This window comes from Ananas comosus, linkage group 1, assembly GCF_001540865.1.
Source record: "Ananas comosus cultivar F153 linkage group 1, ASM154086v1, whole genome shotgun sequence".
NCBI lineage: Eukaryota > Viridiplantae > Streptophyta > Magnoliopsida > Poales > Bromeliaceae > Ananas > Ananas comosus.
In genome coordinates, this window is record NC_033621.1 from 949,575 (window position 1) to 964,880 (window position 15,306).

Genomic DNA, 15,306 nt, shown 5'->3' on the forward strand with positions numbered 1-15,306 from the left:
ATCCAACTAAGCAAAAGAAACTACAAATATATAATATTTTGAATTTAAACCTACACTTCCAATTGTAGGAACAAAACTTTAAACCACTTTTGGCCTTTTTATATCATTAATCAGATAAGATACTTTTTAAGTTTTATCACCAAGTCAAGATGGCCGAGTTGGTCTAAGGCGCCAGTTTCAGGTACTGGTCCGAAAGGGCATGGGTTCGAATCCCATTCTTGACAACTTATTTTTTAAACTTTATATATATATAGAGTTGATCTAGGATACTTTTACAAGTATCATCCCTATGTTGCTATTACTTTTTTAGTCATTGGATCTACTTTTTGATTACAAATAGCCCTTGGATCAAACACTATTCCACCTACCACCACCTACCCCCATCATCTCAACCTCACATCTCTCCATCCAAGGGCTAAAAACACACAAGTATTACTTGGGTGATACTTGTAAAAGTATTCTAGCTCTACTCTATATATATATATATATTTATAGCCATCTCAAAATTTTTTTTTTTACAGATAGTCTTAATAAATTTATCTTTATTTATGTGACCCTCTCCTTGCCACGCAAGTTTTTAGGTAGTATTTTTAAGTTAAACGCAGTGATTAGATCGTCTTATTTTTTTTTGTATTTTTTTGTTATCCCTAAGTTAAAAAAAGAGACTAAAGTGTGAATATGAATACGACAATTCAACTGTTATATTTAACTTAAAATTACCAACGTGACACTCGCGTGGTAAAAAAAGGATTATATATGCAAATATAAATTTGATAGGGTCATTTATAATTTTTTTTTTATTTAGGAGGCTAAATGTAAAAAGCGCATAAATAGGCCTAAGAATCCGGCCCAATCTCAAAGTTGACGTATGAAATAGGCCGTCGTAGTTGGGCCATTACGTAATACTCCATCTGAAGCTCTAATTGGGCCCAATATATATATAAAAAATCCATAGGCCGTAGCCCATGATATAACCCATCTAAGCTTCGTCTCCATTCAACTCTCGATCCCGATCGCTCTCGTGCGCGCACCATCGACCCCTCTCTCCCCCGCCGCGCGCGGTGGCGCCGCCTCCCTCCTCCGCCGCTCCTATCCCCAATGGATCTCTTGGAGAACCCCCTCAACCCTAACAAGCGCCTCAAAGAAGAGTTCGATCTCGATCTCGATCTCGATCTCTCCCTACTCCTCTACCTTCTTTTCCCTGTATTTTTTCCACTATTTTTTGTTTCATTTGATCTTAGATGCGATATCTTTTGACGATAATAGATTCGTGAGCAACCTAACAGGCTCTTCTTTGCTCGAGATCGCCGCGCTCTCCACCATCGTCCCTGTAGTGATACTTCTCTTCGCTTTTTTCTTTTTTTTTTCCGTAGAAATTATATTTACTTGTTAATTACTAAGGCATGATTATGTAGGTGTCTATTTAATGCAGTTAGCGCCTTTTTTTTTTTTTTTTCAGGTTTTGATAGTGCTCAGGAAATGGAGTAGCTTTAGCCGAGCAAATGGTAGTTATGGTGATTTAGTAGTTTTCGTGAGCTTTTATTGATACGTGTTGTTCTACTTAGTCCTTTAACTTGAGCGTGTTAGTGGAATTAAACTCAATTTTTATTTTTTTGTGATTATTGGTTCTATTTAGTCCTTAGCTTTTGCCCGATTTTCTAGGCTATGTGAAGATGTTTGAGCTTGAGATTTGGAATGTCGGTGGCATATCAATGTAAATTCTCTTGGATCAAATGAGAGGGTAAAATAATAGGATTGATGAACTAAAGTTTGATGTTTGATAGTGTGTAATCTTGGTTGTACTCGAATGTGAGTTACCATGACTTATGACTCTCTAAATGAAATGAGAATTCGCGTTGTGTTTGTGACGATTGTTTTCGGGACATAAATGACATATCGTTTTTCTAAATTTTGACCACTTTAGGACATAGTCTGCTGATGCCTATGTGTTATCTTCTTTCAGTTTATGCTGGAAAAGGCACAGCAAAGAAGGATGATGATGTAACTTTGCATCGTAAAGATTGGTGGAGCTGCATGGTTGCATTGATTGTGGATTATTTCTGCGTCATTCTTCCGATTCTTCTCATTTTTACGGTATGTTTTGTATTTGAATAGATTTGATTGTTCGTTTCACTAGATGGTTGTTATTTCTTTCTAAAATTATTCAAGTTGAAAACCATGTTTTGATAAACGACATCACCAAATGTAAATTGTAACTTGCCTTTATCCTATTTTACATTGATTACCCCAATGTGGATGTAGTGCTTTGTTGCTAATAAATCACAATTGTTTTTGTTTTCAAGTTAAATGGAATTTGATATGTTACTAATTTGTTGATCATAGGTTCTTTCAGAGTGGGCTTATATCTGTACAATAGTTCTGATACTTCTCTTGTCCTTTGCCATTATAGTTAACAGGTAATTAATATAAATCGATTAGACTCCTAATAATCTGAATCAGCGAATAAAGTTCACTTCTGAAATCGTTCATTTGTTTCCATTTGACATGTAAAATTGCAAATGCAATCTCGCAATGACCTATGTATCATGCTGCATGCAGATCTGGGTTTCATTATAAGGCAGGATCACAACATTCTTCTACTCTTCGAACAGTTATTTCATCTTACCGAGTATCAGTGGTATGTTCTAACAGTTACTGAAACTGAGCCTCAAATCTATTTTACGTCAAAATCAAAGTTTATTTATAAATTAATGTTGATTTTTACACTATAGGTGGTAGTGACATGCTTGTGCATACTGGCTGTGGACTTCAAAATCTACCCTCGACGCTATGCCAAGACTGAAACTTATGGTACTGGTTTGGTAAGCTTTACTTGTGAAAATCTCATCTCAAATATTTTGGTTTCCTTGGAACCTTCTTTAAACAAGATCTGCTTGCTTAAGTGGACCTTTGTTTCTTAAGGTCTAATGTTCTATCCAAGTTATTCCATTATTTATTACTTGCAGTCATTGATCGATGACATCTGACTTATGGGTCCAACAGATGGATCTAGGAGTAGGCTCCTTTGTGGTGGCAAACGCATTGGTATCTCGACAAGCACGGAATTTGAACTCAGTGTTAGTCCTTTCTTTTTTTTATGTGTGAGACCTTTACTCATATAGACTCGGTCATTGTCACTTAAAGATTTTCATGTGCGTAAATGTCATTTGATCAACTAGTGGATTCTCTTGTGCTAAATACAGTTATTAGTTGGGTTTATACCTATTACTCCCAGACCATCATGTGGCAAATATTAAATTTCAATTTATGTTTTCTAGGAGGTGGATGGATGTGCTTCGATCCGTAAGTCCGCTAGTAATCCTGGGTTTTGGTCGGCTCATTTTCACAACAGGTGTAGATTATCAGGTAGAAATATTTCTTTTTCCCCTTTCCTAGTTATTTTGTTTCCATTTCATAGTTTCTAAGGAAAACTTTTGATTCCTGAATTGTAGGTATCCTTTGTTGTAACCTCACTTTAACAAAAGGTCTTGTAGGTTCATATTGGCGAGTATGGTGTTCATTGGAACTTCTTTTTCACACTTGCGGCTGTTTCTATCCTGACATCCATCATAAGCATCCGTCCCAATTATTGTGGAATACTTGGTTTACTAATTCTTACAGGTATTATCGCTACTTCCTTTTGGACCTTTCTTGTTCTGAAGCCTCAGAAGAGCTTTATCTTTCTTGAGTTTTGATTTTTCTACTGCTTTTAGGGTATCAGATGATCTTGGCACTTGGGTTAAGTGAATACTTGATCTCTAATGAAAGGAAGGCTCATATCATCAGCCAAAATAAGGAAGGCCTTTTCAGTATATTTGGTAAGAATTAGTTGCGGAGTGCTTGTTTCTTTTCTTCCCTTCTATGTTCTAAGTTTGCCTGGTACATGATTTTGGGCTTGTTTGGCCACATGGTGCAAACCGCTACTGGGCTGCACCGTGCGGATTTTTAAGAAAGCTCCCCTTGGGGAGCGTTCTCAAAACCAGCCTTTTGTGCGGTCGTGTGCCACGAACCGCGCACGACCATGCTGCCAAACACGCAAATTATATCCTTTATCAAAGTTCGTGGCGCACGACTGCGCGGCCAAACACACACATTATGTCCTTTATCACACTTCTTGAAAGTTCGAAATGCTATATACCAGTTTTTATGGTTCTCCGGAAAATAATTTAGATGAGAGTTGTCCTTTATTGCACGATTGATAATGACTTTGATCCAAACTAATTGAAGCTTGTAATTCCTAATTTAAGTAGGCCCTGTTATAAAACTTTAAAGCAAAGTAGGCCCACATGATATTTCTATATTCATTTTATGTTGATAGTTTTACATCCAGTTGATATCATTTCTTAGGCTTACTTGTGGGAACTGTTATATGTTATTACAATGCAAATTGGAGAAACAAGTCACGACTTGCTAAGTACTACTTAATAATTAAGATACTTTTCTGACTTGGATTTTTTTTTTTTCTTTTGCAGGATACTGGGGCATGTATCTAATTGGTGTCTTTCTCGGATATCAGCTATTCTTCGCAAATTATTCATCAGCCAAGGATGGAAATATGCATTCAGCAAGAGTTAAAATTTGGTTTCTTTCTGCATTGTTCTGGTAAAGAATCTCCTCATTTTCTATTGTAGCTTGCCTTTTGGTAGTTTTCTACTCATTGACACTTCTTTTTTTCCTTTTCAATTTGTAATTTGGAAGGTTGATAACTGTCATTCTCGACAAATATGTGGAAAGAGTTTCCCGACGGATGGTAAGAATTATCATGACTTTTAGCTCTATTGAACTGTATTGTTTTGTTTTCTCCAACATAAAATAAGATAAATTGCCAAATAACCAAATGAAGCTGAATACTTATCTCCTTTATCACATCCGTAGTAATTACTTACAACAAGATTCTTGCTTGCAGTGCAACTTGGCCTACGTCACACTTGTTTTTGCTCAAAATTTCCAGGTAAATCATCTCATGTATATAGAAGCGAACACTTTGCAAGCACTCTTCTCTTCCCTATCATGCAATCCGCAAATTTAGTTAATATCCTTAGAACGTGAAAGATGATCCTCGGTTATCAGCTTTCATAAATCCTAATAAGCAGAGAATTTTCTGTCAAGGCTCTGAAAGTATTCGCTACTAAATTTGTGAGAAAACCTGCTACTAAGAAGAAATTCTGAAGCTGCGTGTTTGCAGCATTTCTTGTCATTTGTCAAGTACTTCAATTTTAACTATGCATTTTGCAGGTGTTATCTATTCTCACTCTAGCAGATTTATTTTCTGCTGAGAGGAACTTAGTTCTTGAAGACGCATTTAATCAAAACATGCTTGGATCATTTCTTGTGGTAAGCTATTTCAATTCTTCTTTTATTTTTACCATTTGGGTGGTCATAATATGTTGAACTTCTTACAAGGCCTAACCAAAGCAATAATTAGTTAGTTAGTAACGTTGCATCAATGCTTGAATCTCAAGCTTGCTTCGTTTTCCGCAGGCGAATGTCCTAACTGGTTTGGTAAACTTATCGATCGACACCCTTTCCACCTCTTCCATGATGGCATTCGCTATTTTGGCGGCGTATTCTTTTACCTTATCTGTTGTTGTTGGCCTCGCATGGTTTTATGGCCTCAAAGTGAAATTTTGGTAAAAATTGAACTTCTTTCATAGTGTTTCCTGTGTTGTAAAATATTTTGCCTACTGATTTTTTTTTTTTTGTTGGAACTGTGATTCATATCCAATAGATTGCTGGCTCTTTTTTTTCTTTTTTTTCTTTTTTTTGAGAAGCTAATCTTTGACATTTGTACTTAATGAAGCAGCATTAATGGTTTTTGGAAGGATTTCGCTTGTTTGTATGCTTGATCTCTCTCTCCACCGAAAAATTAAATGCTCTTTTTATTATTTATTTATTATTTTTGTTCTAAGAGATGCAATTCAGGTTGGATACGCAAGGTGGCTCTTAATTTTTGGCCCACCACAGAAACAGGTCTCTCATTAAATTAATTAATTAATAAATTATAGGTCATTCTTTTACTTACAATGAGCTTTCAAGTTGTTATCATGTTTTTAAAGTGTTGTCTAAATAGACCCGCTCCGAAACACACTAATATTTTTATTAGTTTTTGTAATAAATTCTTTATACAGTGTATTTTGCTGTTACCAAAACACAGAGAGCTACATAATTCATTTCACTTTTTCGTAAAGCAAAAGCATGAAGCATCCGGCAGAAAAGTTATTTTAGAAGCAGAGATTACAAAGATTTTTACTTATGTTTAGTTTGGTATTAAGGCTCATTTGGCGTTATTAAATTAAAATGGAGTTAGGATAAAAATATATAGAGATATACTTCTGTATTATCCGGTGAGACCGTAGAAAATATATCGTAATCAGTCATCGCGATATACGTGAAAATAAATAAGGTATTTTTTTATCGTACTTTCTCACCATACGTAATCTTTCCGCAATTCCAAATAAAGCCTTTTTAAATGGCTTAACATTTGCGGTATTCATGTGGTTGGACCGAGCCCATCCTGAGCCCATTAAAGGCTTATTGACTTTCAAGTGTTGAAAGTGGGCCCACGTGTCTCGAGACTCGACCCACTTGTGTGGCATTGAAACTTGCATCTAACATCATTTTGGTTCAACACGTTGACGCGTGTGTTTCAAAAATCGTTCTTATAATAATAATATATATAAATATATATAAGTAACAAACAAAAAATAGTGAAATCCATCCTTCAATAAATGAGCCAATCAATATATATATATATATATATATATATATAGTTAGGCTCATATACTTTCAAAAATACGGAGGCCTCCGTGTTTATAAGTTGTTTTCAATGATAGGACGTCCGATTCGGCGATCGGTTCCGTTAAACATGATCTACGCTATTGGAGCTATCTAGAAATCAAATTTCATAATTTTTTTACTTCGTTTGCCTAGTGAACAAGTAGCCTCAAAATAAACGGCTAAAAATAAAAATTTCATAAAAAACAGTGATAAATGATTCAAATTTCAAATCGGAAGTATTGTTCTTTCTCTTGATGTTAAGTAGAATTTTTTATTAAATTTTCATATAATTTGGATACTTCTACACGGTTGAACTTAAAAACGTGCCACATCGGCAGTTAAAATAGTCATTTTTGAGACCCTGTGATCGCTTGGTAAATGATGTCGAAAAATTATAAAATTTGGTTTCTAGATAGTTCCAATAGCATAGATTATGTCTAACGGAGCCGATTGTCGAATTGAATGTTCTATCATCGAAAATAACTTACAAGTACGGAGACTTCCGTACTTTTGAAAGTACGGGAGACGTACTATATATATTATAATATATATATATTATATATATATATATATATATATATATATTATATATATATATATTATAATATATATATATTGTTACATGCGTTTAACAGCTCACCAACTCGGTCCGAGCCCACACCATGTGCAGGTGTCTGAACCCAACTTGGGCTCACCAATTTGAGCTTCGTCACATTGATGTCCATCAACCACATAGGAAGCTTCTTGAAGCCTTACCCAAAAAATGATTAATTAACGAGATTCTAACATAATCGGGTACGAAAAGTATTTGATCCGCTTCTTACTGAAGCCACAAACAATAGCTTAAATTGAAGCTTCTATATATAATAATATATACCGGGTGGTGATATTTTTTTTTTTTTTCAGTATTTGTGTAGCTCAACAGTCAAATAGTACTGTACTGTTGAGCTACACAAATACTGAAAAAAAAGGAGAAAAATATCACCACCCGGTATATATTTCTAAATAATACTGTACTAAATACCAATCGTCCTTGGAGCAAGTGGCAAAGAACTTGGTGGTTGGTACCCGAGACCTAAGTTCGAATCCTAATTGATTCACATTTCCAGCTAAGTTTATTTCTAAATGAAATAAACGAAACAGGTAGCGTGCTACCTATCTCTAAAAAAAAAAAAAAAAAAGTACTGTACTAAATACGGCAGTATTTGTGTAGCTCCAACAGTCGAATAGTACTGTACTAAATACAAGATACGACTATATCTTTTATTATTTATGGAGATCAAATCTAAATACTCTTGTACTGGATACTTAATATAAAACCGTCGTTATACATTTATGTATAAAGTGTACGCGTCCCATATTTAGTTTTCTTTCTTGTTTGCATTGAAGAGAGAAGAGAAAATTAAAGCTTTTTGTGAAGAACTTTTAGAAGGGCTTTTTTAAGCAACTCCACTCGTGGTATTTTTTAGAAAAAGTGATTATGTATGTTAAATTGTCAAGTTATGGTTAATAACCTCGTGTTTGCGAATGTGGAATAACATCAACCTCTCAATATAAATAGGTTATTAGTGATTATAAACTTATTCTTAATCTATCTGAAGAGTTGCGTTGATTTGTTATTAGTGGAATTTGGATGGCAATATCTTAAACAAACATTTGTTTTTTTAAAAAGGAGTAGCATGCTATCTCATTCATTCATTTAGCAAATAAATTTGGCTATATAGAATAAGACAGTACGGTCTTAGAAAAGAGAAAAACTAGCAAAAAGAGAAAGGTTGAAATAAAGCAAAAGGAAAAAAAAAAAAAAGAAACAAAAGGAAATAAAAATTCGTAAATGTCACTCAGATCTACAATACTCAGCCCACTCCTTCGCCAGCGCTCTAATACGTTGCGCAGTTAAAAAGCGTCAGGAGAATACCTAGATCAAACCCATTTTTTAATTATTATTTAGTGTGAGACTTGTACACTTTATTTAACTCTTTCACACGTGAACAGTTCTTTTTTACCCACACAACATGCATGTGAAAACTTCAAATGCTCACTACACACACTCAATAAAGTAAAGGTAAGATTGAATGGACCTACTAGTTGAAGAGATCAACTCTAATTTTTTAGCAACCAATCTCTTTTGTATATATATTTCCTTTTTTCTATCTTGAAAAAAAAGACTAGAAAAATTTAAAGATGCGAAATCGATCTTTAGCATATATAAAGAAATTTCTAAAATGTATGTGAAAAGAGAGATAGAAGAAAGGGTGTATTTTGTAGCTTGAATGCAAATTGCAATTGAATTAATGCCAGTTTTTATATTTCATTGGTCATTTGACTTGATCTTAACTTGTCGATCGATGAATTTATTTCTTAATTATATAGCTCAATTAATTCAATTTGACAAAAGTCTAAATTCATTATATATCTTGCCAATCACCATCAATCTGACTGTGTTTTAATTTGAAACTCACATTAATTTATAGGAATAGTTGTTCACATATTATCCTCAGGAAGTTGTCGATACTATCGATCGATTTGATATAGAGATCATGAATTTGAATTTGACTCGAGATCAAACAAATTTGTTCAATTGCGATCGAGCCCATCAAGATTGGTATTAGCGCCTTTTTTTCGTTCTCGAAATAACTTAAAAATTTGTACTGCTTTGAATTATTAGATGCAAAGCTATATATATATATATATATATTGGGCAAAGTATTTCTAAACTGTTATTTACTAATAATTTTTTATACTTTTAGTTATCCTGAAATTTAATAAAGAAATTATATGAAATTAAATGAGATGTTACTGTTGAAAAATTTAAGTTCCTTTCAAGAAGATAAAGCCACATTACCTACGCAAAATGAAAAGCTCAATCCTTACACATATCATAAAAAACAAAATGAGTTGTCGTTCGCCGCCCCCGATTTATTCGGTAATCATTCATACCTGAGAAGATATATGACCATAAATTAAGCCAACTTACACATTTCTTATCACTGAATATAATTTTAAAACATTAATTATTTTGTCCAAATATTTTCGTTAAAAGTGAAATATAATGCATCGAACTTATTTAAGTTATTATAATATTAAGAAGAAGAAAAGCCAATTTGAGATTAATTGAGAATGAAATCAATTGGTGAATCTATATTCAGTAAGCTGATAAATTTAGAACAAGTTTTTGTCTAGATCTACATAGTAACGCTGCTGAAAACAATAAGAAATATTTTTATGTACTAATAATAGATTCATAGAAGTTACATAATTAAAGCTTGGCCCTAAACAATTTAAAAAAAAAAAAACTTGAAAAAAAGGTAAAAGCGGATAGAATTTACTTGAATTATCAACTATTTTGAATCGGTTACTCAGTCTTTCAAAATTTAAGTTTTACTATCTCATTTTTCAATTTGTTTGACTTGAATCAGCCAACGGCACGTTGACTTTAAAATTTAATCTAATTAGTTATTTAATAAATTTATAGTTTTGAAAATTGCATAAAATATGCTAATTCAATATGTGAAGATAAACGACGCATCCAAATTTTAAAACTAAAGGATCATTGGCTGATTCAAATCAAGCAAATTAATTGAAAAATCGAATAGTAAAATCAAACTAGCCAATTCAAAATGGCTCATAAGTCTATATGTTTTTTTTTTTTTTAAGAAAATTAAAATAAGAGTTTTATAGATTTATGAGAATAAGACAACTAAGTTGACCTCACAACAGTCAGCTATTTATTGAGGTTGACTGTGGTGGGTCGACAATAACTATTCCCATCCAGAAGGATTATATATTATTTATTTATTTATTTATTTGTTATCTATGTATTTATTTTTATATTTATGTTTATAGAAGGCTTATATATATACGGTACCAAAACAAACGATGACAGTGCCATTTCCTTATCCTTGCTACACTGTAAAGTTGACAGATATATATATATNATATTGCAAGAATAAGTTCTAAATTAATGCTACACTTATACCAATCAATTTGTCTCTAATTAAATCCTTTTTTTTCTTTCTAATTAAGTCCTACTCTATAAATTAATAAGAGTGTATTTATGTAACCTGTAGCGAAATTAGGAGATTGCAAATACCATTAATTGTGCTCTTCTTTCTACAAAATGATATATCCACAAAAAATTCTACAAAAAGCATTTACAAACTATATTTATTCATTCCATATTTCTTTTGAACAATTTGTCTCCTTAACCATTTCATGATTTTTGTAGATCTCTTGTTGATCATTTTAAATCAACTAAAGGAGTGCGAGGGAGCTCACTAGCTAGTTAATTTGAGTAAATTTTCGGTATCTGATGAGTGTCGATGAATATAATTAAGTTTGCGTAACATGTTATTTCTTCCTAGTGTTCAACACATAGCGGAATACAAGTTTATGCAAAAATTAAAATCATTGAGAGCTACAATATGCAAAGATTAAAGAGAGAAATTAACAAAAACAAAAACAAAAAAGAAAAAGAAAAAGAAAAAGATATGGCAAGCTACACGAGTAATGTGAAACTTTTGAATCACCACATCTGTTTACAATACAGCGTGCTCACACCAATAACTGATCAGATGATCAACATTTTGTTAAATATAAAAATGTTTAAACACCGTTCTTTAAAAGCTTAAGCTTTTAGAGTACAACGGTTGTTTCACATGGTATCAGAGCAGAAGGTCCTGAATTTGAGTCACGCCAGGCTCCTAGCATATTAATTTCTTCCCATTTAATTCAAGCCCACGTCATGGACCGATTAAAAAGTTTCGAGCCCAACGTGAGGGAGAGTGTTAAATATAAAAATATTTAAACACCATTCTCTAAAAACTTAAGCTTGTAGAGTACAATGATTGTTTCACATATTTAATGAAACGTGAGTTGAAAAAAGTCTTTAAGGCTTCTGCATGCATATGAGCGAGAGATGGCATAGAGAAAGTCAAACCATTGTTTTATTCATATCCTCACCTTTTAAATCACCTCTTTATTAACTCTTTTAAGAAGTAATAGAGAGAGAGCACGTGTCTCACTATTATACTTTTATGAATACGATCGTATTTATTTTTATAAATTATTTTTATGATAGAGCTTTTGAAAACGAACTATGCTGTCAAGTATAGTTTAGAGTATTTGAGTTTTCTAAAAACAAGTTTTGTATCTTTTTAAAATTACAATAAAGTCCATCAAACGGGTATCAAAATCAAACAACTTGCTAGAAGTGGAGGATATATTGAATTTTTCAATTTAAAATCAGAGTTTTTTTTTAAGAGAAAGATAGCATGTTATTTGTTTTGTTTATTTCTTTTTAGAAATAAATTTAGCTAATAATGTGAATCAACCAAGATTCAAATTTGGGATCTCCGATACCAACCACCAAATCCTTTGCCACTTACGTTAGACATCGAATAAAATTTTCTATAAAAAATTAAACAGACTTCGATTCTTTTACATTATTAAACTAACAATAAGCATCCAATACCGACCGTTAAAAATTATTAATTTTGAGATCTTTTGACGTAAAGTAAATAATACCGAAAAAATATGAAAATTAGTTGTTAAAAATTTCAAATACTCTAAATCATGTTTAACGATATAGATCGTTAATTTAAAAATTAAAGCATAAAAAATAATTTATACATACAAAAACATTCGTGCACATAGATAAGAGTGTAATATTTAGCTTGATTACATATCTCCAATGTAACTTTTTAACTTAGACATGAAAAGCACCTCGAGCGTGAGTTTAAGGTATTTAAGGAGCAAGAGTCGTAAGGGCCCTTCCCGGTGCAACCACATTGAATGCACGCGGTTTTGTGGAGCCGATCAGAGAGAGAGAGAGAGAGAAATCTAAAGAGATATCTAGAGAGAGAGAGAGAGAGAGAGAGAGAGAGAGAGAGAGAGAGAGAGATCCTTCACTACTACACTACACTAAGTTGACTTTTGAGATCACCCATGCATGAGTAAATGCCCTTTGCTGTCCACCTTTGACTATTCCTACATCCAAGTCATGCCATTTCCATCTCTCTCTCTCTCAAGCTCTCTCTCTTTCTCTCTCTCCTTCTCTCTTAATTGCTCTCTCGCTCTAGATCTCATTTTCTTAAGGTCAGCGGGTGTATATATATGGGGGGAAACTTGTGTCTTGGACACTACTTGTCTTTGCCTTCTACAATAAGGAAGTACAAAGAAAGAAAGGAAAGAGGGGAGCCCTTGGCCTTTTCTTCTGCTTTGTTTGTTTCTTGCATTAAGAAGGAGATCTAGCTAGAGAGATCATCTAGCTTAATTAATTAGGACATGGGGAGGCTACCATGTTGTGACAAAGTGGGCATGAAGAAGGGCCCTTGGACACCTGAGGAGGACATCACCCTTGTCTCTTACATCCAAGAGCATGGCCCTGGCAACTGGAGAGCTGTTCCCACTCAAACTGGTAACCAATTAAATCCCTTGATCAGTTTCGATCAGTTCTGAATCTTTTCCTGTTAATTTGAGGGATTTATTGAGTTGCTGAGTTTGGTTACCATCTAGCTAGTAATTGATTCAACAAATTAATTAAATAGGTATATATGTTCTTTAATTTGATGACTTGTGCTTGGATTTCTCAGGGCTTATGAGATGCAGCAAAAGTTGTAGGCTGAGATGGACGAACTATCTAAGACCAGGCATCAGAAGAGGCAACTTCACTGACCAAGAAGAGAAGCTCATCATCCACCTCCAAGCTCTTCTAGGCAACAGGTATTCATTTCTATATATATATATGACATATATATCCAAATTTACCAGATAGATTCATTGAATCCGATCAAATTAATGTAATTATCTGTCAATAGCAATTGATCTTCGATACCACTCTTCCAATTAGCTCTAATATTTTCATTACATTTTGATCCTAAATTGAGAGTACTAATTACATTTCGTGGTTGAACACAGATGGGCGGCTATAGCTTCTTACCTTCCGGAGAGAACAGACAACGACATCAAGAACTACTGGAACACATATCTTAAGAAGAAGCTAAAGAAGCTCGACTCCGATGACCAGAAAAGCCAAAATGGCTTCCCTAGCAAGCACTCCAGCTCCAGTAAAGGCCAGTGGGAGAGAAGGCTCCAAACTGACATTAACATGGCGAAGCGAGCTCTCTGCGAAGCCTTGTCTCTCGACAATACTGCGCCCAACAGCTTATTAACCAATTCACAAGCCAACCCTACAGCTCATGGCTGCTACAATTCAAGTAGTATCCAACCATCGACATACGCTTCGAGCGCGGAGAACATATCTAGGCTTCTTCAAGGATGGAAGAAGAACTCGCCGAGCCGCTCCTGCTTATCGGAGACCGATTCCGCCTCTTCCACGAGCCACGGAATGGGGAGTGCTTCGTCTAACTGCATCGTGTCACCCGTGCCGCTCGATCCATTTATCGGCTTCTGCTCCTCCTCGTCGGAGCTTTCGGAGGGAGGCAGAAGCCCCGTGATCGGAGATGAGGGAAAGGTGGGGGTTTTTGAGGTGCAAACGCCGCTCTCATTGATCGAATCATGGCTTTTCGATGATGATGGTGTTGAGCAAGGGGGAGAGGACTTTGTTCATGTATCAATGGATAACATTTTTTAGTTTCTAATATTGGCCGTATTATGTGATGGTTTTTTTTTTAAATTTTGGGGATCTTTTAGATGTGAGTATTAAGGACTCAAAGAAATTACGAAGTGTAAATTGCTGAAGTTAGATAAGCTATATGTGTTGATCATTATGTGGTAATTAATCTGATATTCTATCTATTTAACTACTATATATTAAGAATAAAATAACTTTTGTTCCAATTTTAAAGGCTTGTTGTGAACACCATGATCGATGCTGCTACATATGTAGATGAATTAAGCCATGCATTGATCGAGTATTTTAAATTTTTTGCAGCTCACAAGCAATTTTTTTCTCTTTTTTTTCCAATGGAAAATGAACACATTTAATTTTTTTAATGATACATTAATTATTAAATTAACTGCTGGCGACATATCATCTCGTTCAGTGTGCACAAGGTATGGGACAACAATCAAAGCCATATGTGTGTTATTAAATAGGGTAAGACCCAAAGTCTAGCTAACTGAGGAAAATCTAAGTTCAATAATATTATTTTAACCGTGCTGATTCATCGAGAAAACCATATGTGTGTTAAATAGGGTAAGACCCAAAGTCTAGCTAACTGAGGAAAATCTAAGTTCAATAATATTATTTTAACCGTGCCGATCTCTAGGCTGGAACTATCGAAATCCGTGCTGATTCGTCGAGAAAACAAGGCTTGATCCTCCTGGCTACGACTTGGTGGGTAATATGGACGGATAGAAACAACTCTGTTTTCAGTGGAAAGCTGCCCAATATCACCAGATCTCTTGAACGTGTCAAACTACTAATCAGCAATTGGATCACAATGCTCTGATGCCTTTTCTTTACCCCTTCATCTGTTTCACTTTCTTTTGTTACGTTGACTTTTTTTTTGCTTTCTAATTTCTTTTTTACCTTTTTGCCGGTTTCTCGGAGGCCTAAACTGCTTC

The 15,306-nt window shown here is 34.2% G+C and overlaps 2 protein-coding genes and 1 non-coding gene across 4 annotated transcripts; all 3 read left to right on the forward strand.

The window, feature by feature from the left end:
* Window positions 144-224, forward strand: TRNAL-CAG. Its single transcript has one exon. It is a non-coding gene; the product is annotated as a tRNA-Leu (tRNA).
* LOC109722247 (uncharacterized protein At4g17910) lies at window positions 983-5,824 on the forward strand. 2 transcript variants are annotated; one of them, XM_020250205.1, is made up of 16 exons: window positions 983-1,148; window positions 1,267-1,330; window positions 1,460-1,514; window positions 1,964-2,094; window positions 2,344-2,417; window positions 2,560-2,638; window positions 2,733-2,822; window positions 3,004-3,077; window positions 3,279-3,366; window positions 3,495-3,621; window positions 3,714-3,818; window positions 4,473-4,602; window positions 4,699-4,750; window positions 4,907-4,951; window positions 5,236-5,334; window positions 5,482-5,824. In XM_020250205.1, exons 1-16 carry the CDS (start codon window positions 1,099-1,101, stop codon window positions 5,632-5,634), a joined length of 1,416 nt encoding a protein of 471 aa, XP_020105794.1. In that variant the 5' UTR covers window positions 983-1,098; the 3' UTR covers window positions 5,635-5,824. The 2 variants fall into 2 exon arrangements, with proteins under 2 accessions (XP_020105794.1, XP_020105802.1); XM_020250213.1 differs by having other exon boundaries at window positions 1,460-1,505.
* LOC109708828 (myb-related protein 306-like) lies at window positions 12,889-14,535 on the forward strand. The gene is made up of 3 exons (XM_020230687.1): window positions 12,889-13,195; window positions 13,371-13,500; window positions 13,696-14,535. Exons 1-3 carry the CDS (start codon window positions 13,063-13,065, stop codon window positions 14,369-14,371), a joined length of 939 nt encoding a protein of 312 aa, XP_020086276.1. The 5' UTR covers window positions 12,889-13,062; the 3' UTR covers window positions 14,372-14,535.